The sequence below is a fragment of the Colletotrichum fioriniae genome (assembly GCF_027942845.1).
Source record: "Colletotrichum fioriniae strain IMI 355084 chromosome Unknown scaffold_11, whole genome shotgun sequence".
In the NCBI taxonomy this organism is placed as follows: Eukaryota; Fungi; Ascomycota; class Sordariomycetes; order Glomerellales; family Glomerellaceae; genus Colletotrichum; species Colletotrichum fioriniae.
Window position 1 is genome coordinate 790,797 of NW_027076847.1, and position 14,090 is coordinate 804,886.

Genomic DNA, 14,090 nt, shown 5'->3' on the forward strand with positions numbered 1-14,090 from the left:
GGTGTTAGAATGCCCCTGTAAGGTCGACGTCCCACCACCAAAGGCTTGCCCGCGTGAACAAAGTAGGAAGAGAAGAGGACGAATTGTGGTCTCAGACCAACTTGTGGTTCATAGGTCATGGAGGGAAACTCCCAAAGTGAACGAGATGAAGCCTCAAGAGATGAAGGAATGTGCAAAGGAAGTCCAACTTGATCTGTCTTTCCTCTGTCGTCTTATTCAAGCGGAAGTCGGGCAGGATGGAGGCACGCAGTCTTGGGGACGAGATGAGAGCTTTGGAGGGGTCGGCGACAGCTGGCACCAGATGGAATGGCTGCCCCCCAATCATACGTGAGCTGACCGCCCTCACCAGCCACATCGTCAGCCCGGCAGAAAGAGCAGGTGGAGTCTCCAGCCACACCATTTCGATGCTTTTCGCGACGCCCATCGCGTTTTTGTTTCCCAGCTACAGCACTAGAGGCATCAACGTGTAGCTTGCGCAAAAGTCAACGCACCTCCATCACTACGATTTTCGACGGCCGGGCGATATAATCTTCCTCCACACTACATCGATTGCTCTCAAATTAAGAGAGGGCTGTTCATCTCCACGCCGCCATTCACGACGATTACCCGAGGCCCAAGCTTTCGCAAAATCAACTTTACATCTGGGCAGCTATGGCCCCTCAGCCAACGCCCCGTGTCCGGCGCACATCACAAAACACACAATACACGTGCGTTGTAGAGGCAGTTCTGGAAGCTATTTTCAAGGCAGCGCGCTGACCAGTTCTAGCTACAACCTCTCGAGACGAATCAACGATGTCAAGACCTACCCTGTCCAGTCTCCTCAAGGAGCTACGATCCTCCTCTATGGCCACGACAATGGCATTACAATAATATGGAGAGGTGGACGTCGCTTCAAGCCATCAAAGAAGCAACAGGCAAAACCTGCCAATGAGAAGCAGAATGGTGCTCCAGACGACGCCGTTATGATCATCGACTCCGACGACGACGAACCGCCATCCAAGGCAGGCAAGGCATCAGCGCCCTTTACCGACAAGCCCGAATTCGAAGATTCCGAGGAGGAAGGACCTTACCCTGAAATCATTCAGACTCTCGACCTCTCTCTTGGCACATCTGTTTTGCATCTTGCCGTCCTGCCTATGACGCCTTGCTCCGCCGAAGATGCTGCCTGGGGAGGAGCCGATGTTTTGAAGGAAAAGATGGTGTTCACAGTGGCTTGCGCAACCAACGAGGTTTACGTCGTGACCCTTCCTCTTACACCGCCGAGTCCCGAGAGCAAGGCACGTCCTGAGCTAATGTCCAACCTTCTGGCTGGAAAGGCTGGTTCTGGCCAATGGGGAGAGAGAGTCGTCCTTCTTGGTGGCCAATACAAGCGGAGTGAAGGCATTGCCATGTCATTAATCAAACCCAAAGCTTCGTCTAGCTCCGATCGGATACGAGAACAGACCGGCGCATCAAGTGCCCAGAAGCCTCGCCTCGTTGTCGCCGCTCATACCCGCGAGGCATCTGGCACCCTCCGTCTCTGGGATGTGCCTCTTGATGTCCAACCAGGCGAAGCCAGTGCCCGAATCAACCCTTTCCAAACCGAATATCTCCCCAGCCCCCTCTCCAGTATCTCATTCAACCCGACGCATCTCACCCAGATCCTTACGGTAGCCTCTCCGCACGCTGTCCGCATCTACGACTATGCGCTACCCTCTTTTCCTCCTGACGACCAAGCCACCGGACCATTCCCTAGCCAAGGTTCCTGGTTGCTCTCTCTATTTCAGCCATTCACCCGCCCTACGTCAACACGCAAACCTATTCTTGATGCCGCATGGATTTCCCATGGCAGAGCCGTCCTCGCATTGCTCGCCGATGGTACCTGGGGTATCTGGGATGTGGATGGCGCTAGCCCGTTGGGTGCCTCCATCATGGGAAAGAATAGCTCTGGCATCAAGGGTGGCGCAATCACAGCCTTCAGCGCTACTGGTCACGTCGAAGGCACAGGACCTTTGAGGACGACAGCAAGCGTACCGAGATCCAACGGTAACGGCGAGTTTGTGCCCCTAACACCCCACAGCCGACGTGATGCAGCAGCATCGCTTAGTACTGCGGGCTCACTGGAAAGGCTTGTGTCAGTCAGAGGCGGTATTGTGGTGACGCCCTTGCCCGGCAGTGGCTCAGGCCCCGGCTCAGCTGATGAGAGTGTTGTGCTTTGGATTGGCGGACTGGATAATGTCTCTGTCATCCCCGCCGTCTCGCGCTTCTGGGATGCGCAGCTGCGTCGGAGTTCTGGTGGAGGTGTGAACCTCTTTAGCGGTACCACTCCAACACGAATGATCCGTTTGCAAGATCTGTCCACCGGACTTCTCGGAGAGCGCTGCTGTGGCGTGGGTGCCGCCGTCAACTTTGCCAGACTGAAGGAGAATGATGGGGGTCTGCAGATTGAGGTCCTTATCATGGGCGAGAGCCGATTGGTGATTGTGCACGAGTCCGAGGACACCCCTGGCACCAAGATCGGAACTGTTGTCTCAACTCGACGACGTCTCTTTGGCGACAAGGGCAAGCCAGAGCCGCCAAGCGCCATTATTGTCCACCCTCGCCCCGATCAGCCCCGAAATGTGTCGTTCAATCTGAGCGTTAACAAGACTAGAAGTCTGCGCGCGAAATCAAATGGCCGCGATAGCATCGATGTCGAGGATCCGACACACGACTTCACGCTTCCCATCGGACGATCCAAGTCCGGTTTCGGTTTCGCCGACACACTCAACGCCGCCGCAGATTTACAGGATGACGTTACGACGCGCGACGTCGAGGTGGAGATGTTGGATATCTTGGAGATTGATCAGGCGTTGGAGGATCTGGATCACGACCGGGGTAGCGGAAGGAAGAAGGTCTTCTTCGAGGAGGACCAGGACCGGTCGTTCCATTAATGTTTGCTGCTGACGAGACCTGACCTAGACGAGACGAGACCAGAATGTACGATACCCCATGGGCCGTCCCGGCAACCGACCCAGATTTGCGAGTTCCCGCCGAAGACAACATCAATATCGTTGTGCCATATCTGTGAAAGTTTCCTTTTCCCTTCTTTTCTCTCAACATATCATTAGCCATGGCTCTCTGAAGACCATGGCAAATCCGCACGTCAAGGTGGAGCGCAAGGAGAGATTCATCCTTGATCCAGCTCTGTATTACGAGCGGTACATCAAACAGACCTCCACATCCTCTGGGACATTTCGGATCCGCAAGGCACAAGATCGCTCAAGATGGAGTGTTGTCGGTGGAAGAAGACTCCATGATGGGATGTGTCAACGCCGACGGTTTCTACTTTTTATGGACAGGGACTTTTATGGGTGGGGGCGGGTGGTTCGGTCTGCGGATTGACCATTTGCTCTCCCGGCCTTTTATATCATGTCATCCTGCTATCTGCCTTGATTCCTTGACTCTGGTCTTTGACTGGAGGACGATGGGAGGGGCGGGGGATGTCAGGGTTGGGAGGTGGTTCTGTCGGTACATTTTTCATGCTGTGCTTTTGATGTTTGCGTGATCTTGATACTGCTTTTCGACATGTGTCTTGCATGATCCATATCGTCTTCCTTATCTGAGGCTCAGAACCTGTCCATGTCTACCTGCCAGCCTTGCACTCTTAAGTCACATCCAGCTCTGGAGTCTTTGACCAGAGGACTCACAGCGATACTAGAGGCGGCCTATCCTGCTGTCGCCTGAGCAGACCCGTGCGGCTCTGGCATATCGAGAACGACAGTGAACTCGATCTGGGTAGCATCAAGGATCTCTGCAGGATAGTAGTTGGTTCTGGTGTGAGGAGCAGGTCATTACTTTTTGTAGAATAAGGTAGGACAAGCTAGAATTATTCCCAGGGAAATTATGTGAAGCTTGCAATTCAGCACCGTGGTCATTCTGCAGAGTGTCCTCAATCTACCTTGAATCTTGGGCTGAGTTGGCGCCCATTGGTCTCACACTCACACGGGAAAGCAGGTTTGGATTTCATCCCGAGCCTGGGTTGTATCATCGCTCGAAGCTGATCGGCAAGCGTACTGGGCGGCATGATGGTATCGATCCCCAGGCTCCGAGATCCTATCCAGACGGGCTTTATTGATGCTTCGGGCAGCCTTGGAAATGGATGGTATGCGTCTAGTCTTTACTGTTTTCTCGCTCTGGCTCTCATCATCATTGACGGACCGGACGAATTTCGCTGGTGCCGTGTTGCCGGGTCTTGCCAGGGTCAGGGCATTCATCCCCTGGTATATGATCTTGTTCTTTGTCGTTGTATCGATTGCCCGGCAGAGCAGTGGCTTCATCATTGGTATCAGCCAGCCATTGATGTGGGGATGCCAAGTCCTTTCACACAGCCTTCGGAGACACTCATCGCTTCTATACGTATGTACCTTACCTCAAGGTTGACAAAATTTTGCATTGCACACATCTCCTCGCGTCCCGATTATTTTTATGAGAGTATTCACGTGCGGTACAAGGACGATGAATACTAACGTCAAGCGCTGGTTCTGATTATATAGTGGGCTCTGCCGAGAGGGACCGATGACTTTAGGGATGGGTTTACCTCCTGGTCCGACCTTTAGAGTTTGCCGCCTTCCAGCTCATCTCATTGAAGGCCTCGGTTCGACTTGGGTTGTTGCGGTAGTCTGTAAATCGTCCTCTAAGGATCCTTTTACATGTTCTCTCCTGCGCTCCTTCGTATCGAGTTGCTGTGTTGGTGGTTAGTATTCAGCGGTGACTTCCAGCCGTTAAGACATTGATTTACATCCTTCGAGAGATACTTATCCTTGGCGGCTTATAGTACTGGCCATCCATAGGTTTTGAGAATACAAGGTTGTGTCAGCTGGGTTGTATTTACTTCATACTTTCTCTTGCTGGATTCGTAACATCGTCACAGCAAGGATATCGTCCCTGAGCCTTCCACCGAATCCTCTTCTGGAAAGTTCTTCCCACGCATCACGTCTGAAGAAACTCCTAGCGTGAAGGTTCTGATGGATCTGAGCAACCCCATGTAAACGAATATGGCTCCATCATGGTATTTATGTGCTCCTAAGGTCTTAGTAGTCACGGACAAGTACTGGTTCGACCATCAGATACCTCGATTTGAAGGGGGAGTTGGAGACAGCTGTTACCAGCTTAAGTATTTGAGAAACAGCAGGATACACGTTAAATCGTTGCATGCAACATGTCTCCCGTAAAAGTGTTGTGATCGTTGGATTGACTAGTGGCCATGACACTGAGTAGTTGACAATTGAAGGTCATGTTGACCAACGAAGTGTTTCAAAATGTGTTGTGATCAATCGCAATGTTGATTTGACCTTGCTAAAACGCCCCATGGAGTCACCCTCGAACCCCTTCCATGCTATGAGGTGGTGTGGTAGTGTACAAATAGGTCGCGCATAAGACATTTCCAGTCCTCCAGCGGCCTTTCATAACGCATGCTTAAAAATCGTCGTCATACATCTTCCGTCCCGCAAAGTTTTTTGTTTGAGAAGACTGGTCAAAGTTTACAGGTTCTTCTTGACCTGGTCAGCGGTACCCTTGGCCTTGCCAGCAAGCTCGTTGGCCTTGCCCTTGGCCTCACCCTTGAGCTCCTGCGCCTTGCCGGCAGCCTCGCCCTTGAGCTCCTGTGCCTTGCCCTGAGCCTCGCCCTGGGTGTTGGGAACGTTTTGCTTGACCTTTTCGGCGACGTTGGCTGTTGAAGGATATGTTAGTATCTTTCAAGGACGTGGTACCTTGACAAGGGGAGTTAGGTTTGGGAGGAGAGAAGAAAACATACCGCCAGCGTTGATGCCATCAACAAGCTTGTCGCTGACCTTGCGATCGACAGTCTTCAGACCGTCCTTGACGGTCTCTGTCGCGGACTTTTGTGCGGCGAAGGAGGTGGTGAATGTTCTGGGGGCAGCGACGGCGGCTCTAGGGATGACGCGGGGGATGGTGGCCAGACGGCGGCCGGTGGCTTCGATGAGGAAAGACATTGTGATGTGTTTGTGTGATTGGTGATGTAGTGGTTTTGTGAAAGGGTTTATTGGTGATGGTGACAAGTCGTCGGTTGATTCGTTTGAAACTTTCGAGGTGTTGTTGATGTTATGATGAACAGGTAAGAAGGGAGGTAGAGAAGAGTGAAAGTGCAGCCAGAGAGCTCAAATATGAAAGACAAGAGGAAACCCGGAAGGAGCTACCCCTCGCTCGCGTACCTCCCTTAGCTTACCTTCTCCCGTCCCAGTCTGTGTCTCCCATGGTGAGGTGCGAAAAAGGGGGAGCTAGGCCCGAGTTGAAGCTGAGCTACGTATGAGCTACCCGTGATGTCATGGGGTTCGTCCATTGAGGCGAAAGAGGAGGAAAGGGCAGTAGGCGATAATTAGCACTAACACGGTCTGGAACACTCGTGAATGCACTGACCCGACTGCACCCCAGGGCGGCAACTTCCCCCCCAAAATCTCCACCTGTACAGCGCAGGTGCACTGGGCTGGACTAAAGGGGAGCAAAAAAAAAAAGAGGCGCTATGACGTCCCAACAACCACCAAGACAATTGTATCACACCTACATCATCGATCCCGGACCAATCCCTCCAGTCTCCAGCCGCTTGACATTTGATCCAATGCACGTTCAATGCAGCCCGTAGACAGTGCTGGTAAGAGTTGGCACATATACCGTCCAGGTCCCGATTCTCGACCTCTTTGCGCGGAATGAGCGGTTGGTGTTGGAGAATATGACGCCATATCTACTTACGTTTGCCTGGCCTCCATCAGACCACCGGCTGCCTTACCTAACACCAACCTCTCTGCCACTGTACACGTTGTTTTGGGTTGTTTGCATAGCCTCGGTCTTCAGCGTTTGAAAAGCTAATCCAGATAGGGCAGGGCGGAATGAAGAGAAGTAGGTAGCCCAAGGTAAGCTGGCATTCTGGCATTCTGGCATTCTGGCATTCTGGCTAGACAGTCAGCTTGGCACTCGTTCCTTTCACAAAAGCCCCAGCTTCGGTCCTAGTCCCCATCAAGTCAAGCAGCACCTTCTCAGAGGTTCCCCGCCACGATGAATCTCGATCTCATCCGTGCCGCACCGGGATCCACCACCCGGCACGGATCCGAGGTGGACCTTATGAGCTCTCTTCACCCGACATGCATATCGGAACTTCTTCAAGTTTGTTCATGTGCCCTAAGTCTCTTGGATGATCGATTGAATGATAATACCACAGCATCGTCAAACGAACAACTCACTGGACAAGGTGTCAAACATAGCCGCTACATATAGGTCCAACCTCAAGTCGCTGAAATTCCTCCCCCAAGCTGACCCATCTCACCGTGGCCTCGGGGCTACTATCAAATGATAAATACATAGCTCCCACGCCCGACCTAGACCATAGATATTCACACATACTACACAGCCTTACTGGCCCTTGAAGACAGGCTTCCTCTTCTCCTGGAACGCCTTGAGCGCCTCATTGCGGTCATCCGTAGCAACGACCCGCTCATACATTTTGTTTTCAACCTCCTCCCTCGCCCACGCCACAGCCTGAAGCCCAGCACGGATGGCAATCGGTCCGCCCTCGCAAATCTCCCCCGCCAGCCTCACGCTCTCGCTCAGCACCGCCTTGCGCGCCGCCAGCAACACGCCCTTATCCTTGTCGCCCTCGCCCGCCTTCTCCGCCTCCTCGTGCGTAATGTCCACCAGCCGATCCGCGATGCCCAAGAAGTAGGCCTCGGGTGCGGAGACGCGGCGGCCCGTGAGGATCAGGTCGCGTGCGCGGGAGAGGCCGATGAGCGCGGGCAGGCGGTGGGTGCCGCCGGCGCCGGGGATGATGCCCAGACGCGTCTCGGGGAGGCCGACGAGGGCGTTGGAGGAGAGCACGCGGAAGTGTGTTGAGAGGGCGAGCTCGAGGCCGCCCCCTAGGGCGATGGAGGAGATTGCCGAGATTGTCGGGATCGGGAGGTTCTGGAGGGAGGTGAAGGTGGAGCGGAGATTATGGAGGAACTCGTCCGTCCTGCGCGGGCTCATGTGTTAGCAAGCTAGCTCTTCCTCGAAACATCGACGAGATACCAAATCAACTGGCCCTCAGCTGACAACTTACTCTTCCTGTGTGAAGCCCCGTCTCTCCTTCAAGTCCGCACCAGCGCAGAAGCTCGTCTCGACGGCGCTGGCGAGAATCAGGGCGCGCGTGGGGCCCTTGACGTCCTTGCCGGCGGCGCCGCCAAAGATTGGCTGCGGCGGCACCTCGGCACCGGTTTCCGGGTCATACTGGGCGTGGACGGCGTCGACCTCAGCGCGCAGCTGGGAGAGAAGAGCTTTGGAGAGAGCGTTTCGCGCCTTGGGCCGGTTCAGCTCCAGAATACGAATGTGGCCGGACCCGGGCGCCGGGAGCTGTGTGACGGTGATGAGCGGCTGGTTGGAGTCTGCGGCCGTCGAGGTCGAGTAGAATGCTCCAGCCGCCGCTGCGGATCTGGAGTTTGCTGTTGTGGTGCGCGGGATGCGGATTGCGATCCGGAGGGGAGCGAGACGGGGAGGCATTGTGGCGGTTGGGGTAGGCTGCAGTGAGAAGCGAATGCAGAACGATCCAAAGAAAGAAATCCGAGATTGAAGACGGGTTTTCAATCGCGGTGATGGGCGTTGAACGATTCGCAGAGTTCGATGTCGACGTTGTGCCGATAGAGCTGGAGGTTGTGCCGAGGACAGCAATTGAGGAGCAGAAGCTCCATTGGTGAGTATACAATGACGTTCGCACCAATTCGGTTTTGCTCGGCTATTTGTGGAGACCTGTTGCACAGCTCCTGTGCATAAAACGGTACGTACTCCCTTTGTGTTCACGGTGACGGGAAGCTCCCAGCGAAGCTCACCGAGCCATGGCACCCGGGGAGCTTGGATCACACACCTCGCTCACACCGTGACCAAAAACCGCCGTGCCTTCCATCGACGATGCTTGGCATTTCAGAAACACCACAAAAGCTGTGAAAAGGCACCACGATCGAAGAACTTATGGACATCAACATAGGCGCCCGGAAGCAGCCAAGCCAAAACCTCATCTCATCATCAAGACGCTATCAAGGGGCGTTCTTGGCCCGTGCACAGTGACGTCCACGTCCTCCTCACGTTCCTGGTGCCAAGCGCACACGCCAAGCATTTCTGTCCCTGCGCAAGTACAGCAAGGAACAAGTCTAGCTGAGCTGTCGCGTGTCTCAATCGAAGTTGCTAAAATCGCGCTTGTCCCCCTTCTCTTGTCCCTCATGTTGCTAATAATTTAGTGATCGAAAGCATTAGCAGAAATCATGTCAGACAACACGGCAGAAAGCATCCTCGTCCCTTTCTTGGGCGCTTTCCAAGCTTCCTTATCGGTGCTCCTCACCATCTCCGCGGGTGTCATTGCCGCCCAGTATGGTCTCCTCGACGACCGCAGCAGCAAGAAGATTTCGACCTTTTGCGTTCGAATGGCGCTTCCTGCTCTCCTGATCACGAATGTTGGATCGCAGCTTGACCTCGAGACTGTAAGTTCCACGGGCCCACCCTTCGGCACCTTATATCCGTCTCGTCTGACCTATACACCAGGGAATCCGATACGTCCCCATCATCATCTGGGCCATCTTTTACACTACCGTGTCAATTGGCATCGGCTTCGTCCTGACAAAAGTCTTTGGCATGCCAGACTGGGTCATCCCAGCCATCGCCTTCAATAACACCACCAGTCTGCCCCTCTTGCTCGTGCAATCCCTAGACGCCACCGGCATCCTTAGCTCCATCGATGACAGCTCTGGCGTCGTCACCAAGGCCAAGAGCTACTTTTTGGTGAATGCCATGATTGGCAACTCCCTCACATTCGCTCTGGGACCCAAACTCTTGAATGGCCAAGAAGAGGAAGCCCCTGACAAGGCCGAGGGAGACCACAATGACGATGACAATGACAGCGACGGCGAAGAAGACCTCGAGTCCCAAGAGCAGGACGCCGTCGAGCACAACGAGCAAACCTCCCTGCTTCCAGACCGCACCGTGACCAGAATCACCCGCACAAAGTACCGCGTCTACGGCAAGGGCAACAAATACTGGTCCAACCTATCCCCGACATCCCGCTCGATCCTCGAATTCCTGTACAGCTTCGTCAACGCCCCCGTCATCGGCGCGCTCATCGGCGCCCTTCTCGGCCTCGTTCCCGCCCTCCACCGCCTCTTCTTCAACGAGCCCGAGGAGGGCGGCTACTTCAACGCCTGGCTCACGTCCTCAGTTAAGAATGTCGGCGAGCTCTTCGCCGTGCTGCAGGTCATCGTCGTGGGCGTCAAGCTGTCCAAAGCGATCTTGCAGTACAAGAACGGGGAGGATTCGAAGGAGAGCAAGGTGCCTGTGGTGCCTTTCTTGGCGGTCACGTTTGTTAGGTTCATTCTCTGGCCCGTCATTTCGATTGGCGTGATTTATCTCTTGGCTAGCAGGACGGAACTGTTGACCAAGGATGCGCTTTTGTGGTTTTGCTTGATGCTTATGCCTACTGGACCTCCGGCTATGAAGTTGTCCGCGCTGGCGGATGTTGATGGGTCTGAGGATTCTCTGAAGATGTTGATTGCCAAGTTTTTGACTGTAAGTTGACACCTCCTGGATTCTTGCCCTCTGACACATGCATGATATGAGTCTTCGCTGACAAGATTCCAGATGTCTTATATTGTATCACCTCTGATCTGTTTCACGGTTGTTGGTGCCTTGAAAGCAAGCGAGGCCATTGTTGCCAAGTAGACACTTAGTCTTAGGTTTTCTTAAATCGATTTGGAGAGATCGATAGGTGCTTCTAGTAATCCTAGGACATAAGGATGTTTCTGGAGCAGGTACATCTAATTAGCCATCTATGAATTGATAAGGTTTGCGGATGATGGGCAAGCTTGACTCATACAATATTTACTGCACCTGCACTTGTTCACTAATTGATCGATAATATTTGCTTCCTGACTTCTTTCGACTCTTCCTTTTTCACTACTACCATGCCTGATCATTACTGTATCGCGCTGGATTATATTGAGCCTTCACTAATGCTACATATTACATTCTTACTGAGATTCATCTTTCTTCGCCCTCCGCTTTGCCTCTCGCATGTTGTATTGGGCTCACAGGATTTCGCAACAGTAATATGGCAAACTATCCTCCAGACAATTGAAGGGAGTTTGAGACTCTGAGGAAGAGCTAAGCAGATTTCAAAATCTCTTACATAGCTAATGAGGCTTATTTCCAGTGATGTTAAACTTTTCTAGAAGATCACAGTAGGGCACAATGCTCACCAGACAACAAAGTCATGAAAGAGTAGAGGCTGTGATGATTCTGATTTGCTTTTAACCTGAAGGACTAACTACAGGTGCAATGTGTTTCCTGGCACCTCCAATGCCTTTGTGCTCAGCCCAAGTCTGCTGGGCTCAACAGTATCGTATGTACTGACTTGAATACCCATTACTTTGAAGCCCGGACAAGTTGTCTAAGTCCAAGCTTCCCAAGTAACAATATCTCCCTTCACCACCCCCGTACTCAATGCCAACTAGAAGCTCTCCGTGAAGATGTGATTCACTCGTGAACCTCCCACCTTGTCTTCACCATCAAGGCTGCCGCTCTTCAGATATCCGCTTCTCACATGACTTCCAGCGCCTTCTACCTCGCCCACTGCCCTGGATATTTCCAAAAAAGGCCTTCCTTCCAAAACAGAAAATTTCTTTTCCAAACTCATCTCCATCTACATCTTTCACCGCGGACATCGTCAATTCATTTACCGCGAAGATGTGGTCTGGTAACGATAGCGGACAAGCTACCGTCATTAGACGCAGACGTCGCAGAGGCCGTAGAGGCCGCAACACCGCGATGGCAGTCGAGAACAACGCAATGAAAGTCGACGACACCGCCATGGATATTGACGATACCATCATGGACATCGATGTCGACAATACCACCATGGACGTCGACAACATCACCACGGGCGTCAACCACATCAACATGGCGAGCACCAACAACCCCGCCATCACCGACGCTCAGCGCCGCTGCAGTCTCCTCAGCCTGCCCTACGAGATCCGCTACAAAATCTACATCCAAGTTGTCAAGGGCTCCGAAGTCACCTGCGACAGCATCGTCCTCGTCCGCGATAACCGCCGCCTTCGCAGTGTCCCGTCCCTGGCCTGGACAGCCACCACAGAGCACAGCGCCTTCCTCCTGACCTGCCGCCAGATCTACGACGAAGCCCGCTCCTTCTACTGGGCCCACTCCCTCGTCGACTCGGGCGCGCAGCGCTTCTCGACCATGGCAGACCTGTTGAGCCCCTTTGCTTGTCAGAATGCCGAGCACATCCAGGGCGTCGTCGGCACCGTCAGAGATTGTGCGCAGCCTGCTGGGTTCCTGCAGTCCTTCCCGCGCGCCAAAACGGTTCGGCTTTCTGACAGCTTTGTCACGCACTTTTCGTACGAGACTTTCGTCGCTGTCTGCAAGGATGAGGAGTCTGTTGTTGCGCATATCCAGGATAGAATGGAGGTCAAGGGTCTGGATAAGTTGATCGCCGATGTTCAGTTTGGCAATGGCGTGCAGTTCTTGGTTGCTGCTGTCTTGATTGGACACCCTGTCAAGAGTGACGGTACTGTGGTTAAGGATGAGAAGCACAAGCACAAGGTCAGTTTTATTTCGTTCAACGAGGAATTGAAGTTCGAGCTCCGTTGGGATATCTCTGAGTGTCTTTTCTTCTTTTTTTTCTTTTTTCTTTTTTCTTTTTTTCCCTTTCATTCTCCTACCTTGCTACTCGGGACTTCATTCTGACCCTGATTCTGTTCAAACTTTAGCATTGCTTCTACAACATGACCACTGGCAAGCTCTTGGTCGTCGACGTCGAGATCAACCGCGGCTCCCTTCGCAAGTTTTCCGAGGACAACATCGACCTTTACAACTTCGAGCATATCTTGGAGGGTCGCTACCTTCGCGGTCTGATGTGATGGACTCACTTATCGACGCCTAATCATACCATGTCGCCATCAGAAAATTTGAAGACGTGCAGTGTTCCTTGGACAGGAAGTTGAAGCCTGAAGGGGGGCAACGTATACGGTATTAGGAGGGCGGAAGTCAACATTGTACCATTAGAGGGGTCTTTCTGGAATGAATGAAGAGGAATGGACAAAGTCTTTCAGTCTGATAAGAGTAGATACGAAGACTACAATTGATATATTACCAAGCCTTTGTAGTCTCACAAGATACACCCTCGAGCCTAGTGGCACGTGATCGCGAAACTTCGGGAATCCTCATGACACGAATTATTACTTCCATTGATGTGGCTTCATGGGCGAAAGGAAAAGATAGTTTAACTGCTAATTAGAAATGTGGCAGTTATCATACGAACGAGCTTGGGTAAGCGGCAAGAAGCGGACTTAGGGGGGAGAAAGGAAGTCAGCAAGGATGCCAAGTGGACATTTAAAGTCCCGTTGCTCCGTACACCCTGAAGATTGATCGACAAGTTCATCTGGAGGCACAGGCGAGCTGTAATTGATACTGACCCGCCCCATCCCGCCGGCTGTGCTGACTCGGGTTATAGTTGGGGCAGAATGGAGAAAGATGTGTCTTTTGATTCATTTGATTGGCGGATTTGGCCTAAATTTGCACTCCCAATTAATTGCGTTGGTGTTTACTGAATACCATCTCATCAATTTTTGATACATTCGCCAAGATTATTTCATATTGGAAGAACTCTATATCATCAACTATGTGGGATAGCATATTAGGTAGGAAGATATAAAGAATCACGCCTTCCTCAAACAATACCAACAGTATCATCGACATATCTGCCTGATATTAGTACGCAACCGAAGCACACCAATTCATTCCTCCAGTCGATCAACCCCTACAAAATGCAGTTCCAGACGCTCTTTGTTGCCGTCGCTACCCTCATGGCTGCGAACGGTGTAGCTGCCAACAGCTGCTCACTCTGGAATGGCAAGTCATGCCCTGCCAATCAGCCTCAGACCTGCGGCGACGGATGTTGCTGTGAAGTGGCCGTCGTCGGTTGCACATGCTAAGACGGAGGAGGTAATAATTTCACGTACACCATGCTATCATCGTTTTAAATTTTCCAGCTGACAAAAACAACTCAGGACTGAGAAGGGACCCTGCTG

At 52.6% G+C, this 14,090-nt stretch overlaps 5 protein-coding genes across 5 annotated transcripts; 3 read left to right on the forward strand and 2 right to left on the reverse strand.

The window, feature by feature from the left end:
* Window positions 1-651: 651 nt before the first annotated feature.
* On the forward strand, window positions 652-2,912 carry N0V96_008842 (uncharacterized protein; the record flags this gene model as incomplete). The annotated part of the gene is made up of 2 exons (XM_053188776.2): window positions 652-707; window positions 767-2,912. The coding sequence occupies 2 exons, from the start codon at window positions 652-654 to the stop codon at window positions 2,910-2,912; spliced, it is 2,202 nt and encodes a 733-aa protein (XP_053053542.2).
* A 2,589-nt stretch (window positions 2,913-5,501) lies between these two features.
* On the reverse strand, window positions 5,502-5,972 carry N0V96_008843 (uncharacterized protein; the record flags this gene model as incomplete). The annotated part of the gene is made up of 2 exons (XM_053188777.2): window positions 5,502-5,689; window positions 5,774-5,972. 2 exons carry the CDS (start codon window positions 5,970-5,972, stop codon window positions 5,502-5,504), a joined length of 387 nt encoding a protein of 128 aa, XP_053053543.1.
* A 1,411-nt stretch (window positions 5,973-7,383) lies between these two features.
* Window positions 7,384-8,502, reverse strand: N0V96_008844 (uncharacterized protein; the record flags this gene model as incomplete). Its single annotated transcript, XM_053188778.2, has 2 exons — window positions 7,384-7,978; window positions 8,066-8,502. 2 exons carry the CDS (start codon window positions 8,500-8,502, stop codon window positions 7,384-7,386), a joined length of 1,032 nt encoding a protein of 343 aa, XP_053053544.1.
* Window positions 8,503-9,257: 755 nt separating this feature from the next.
* Window positions 9,258-10,704, forward strand: N0V96_008845 (uncharacterized protein; the record flags this gene model as incomplete). Its single annotated transcript, XM_053188779.1, has 3 exons — window positions 9,258-9,473; window positions 9,535-10,551; window positions 10,624-10,704. The coding sequence occupies 3 exons, from the start codon at window positions 9,258-9,260 to the stop codon at window positions 10,702-10,704; spliced, it is 1,314 nt and encodes a 437-aa protein (XP_053053545.1).
* A 1,023-nt stretch (window positions 10,705-11,727) lies between these two features.
* On the forward strand, window positions 11,728-12,920 carry N0V96_008846 (uncharacterized protein; the record flags this gene model as incomplete). The annotated part of the gene is made up of 2 exons (XM_053188780.1): window positions 11,728-12,603; window positions 12,771-12,920. 2 exons carry the CDS (start codon window positions 11,728-11,730, stop codon window positions 12,918-12,920), a joined length of 1,026 nt encoding a protein of 341 aa, XP_053053546.1.
* Between the last annotated feature and the right edge of the window lie 1,170 nt (window positions 12,921-14,090).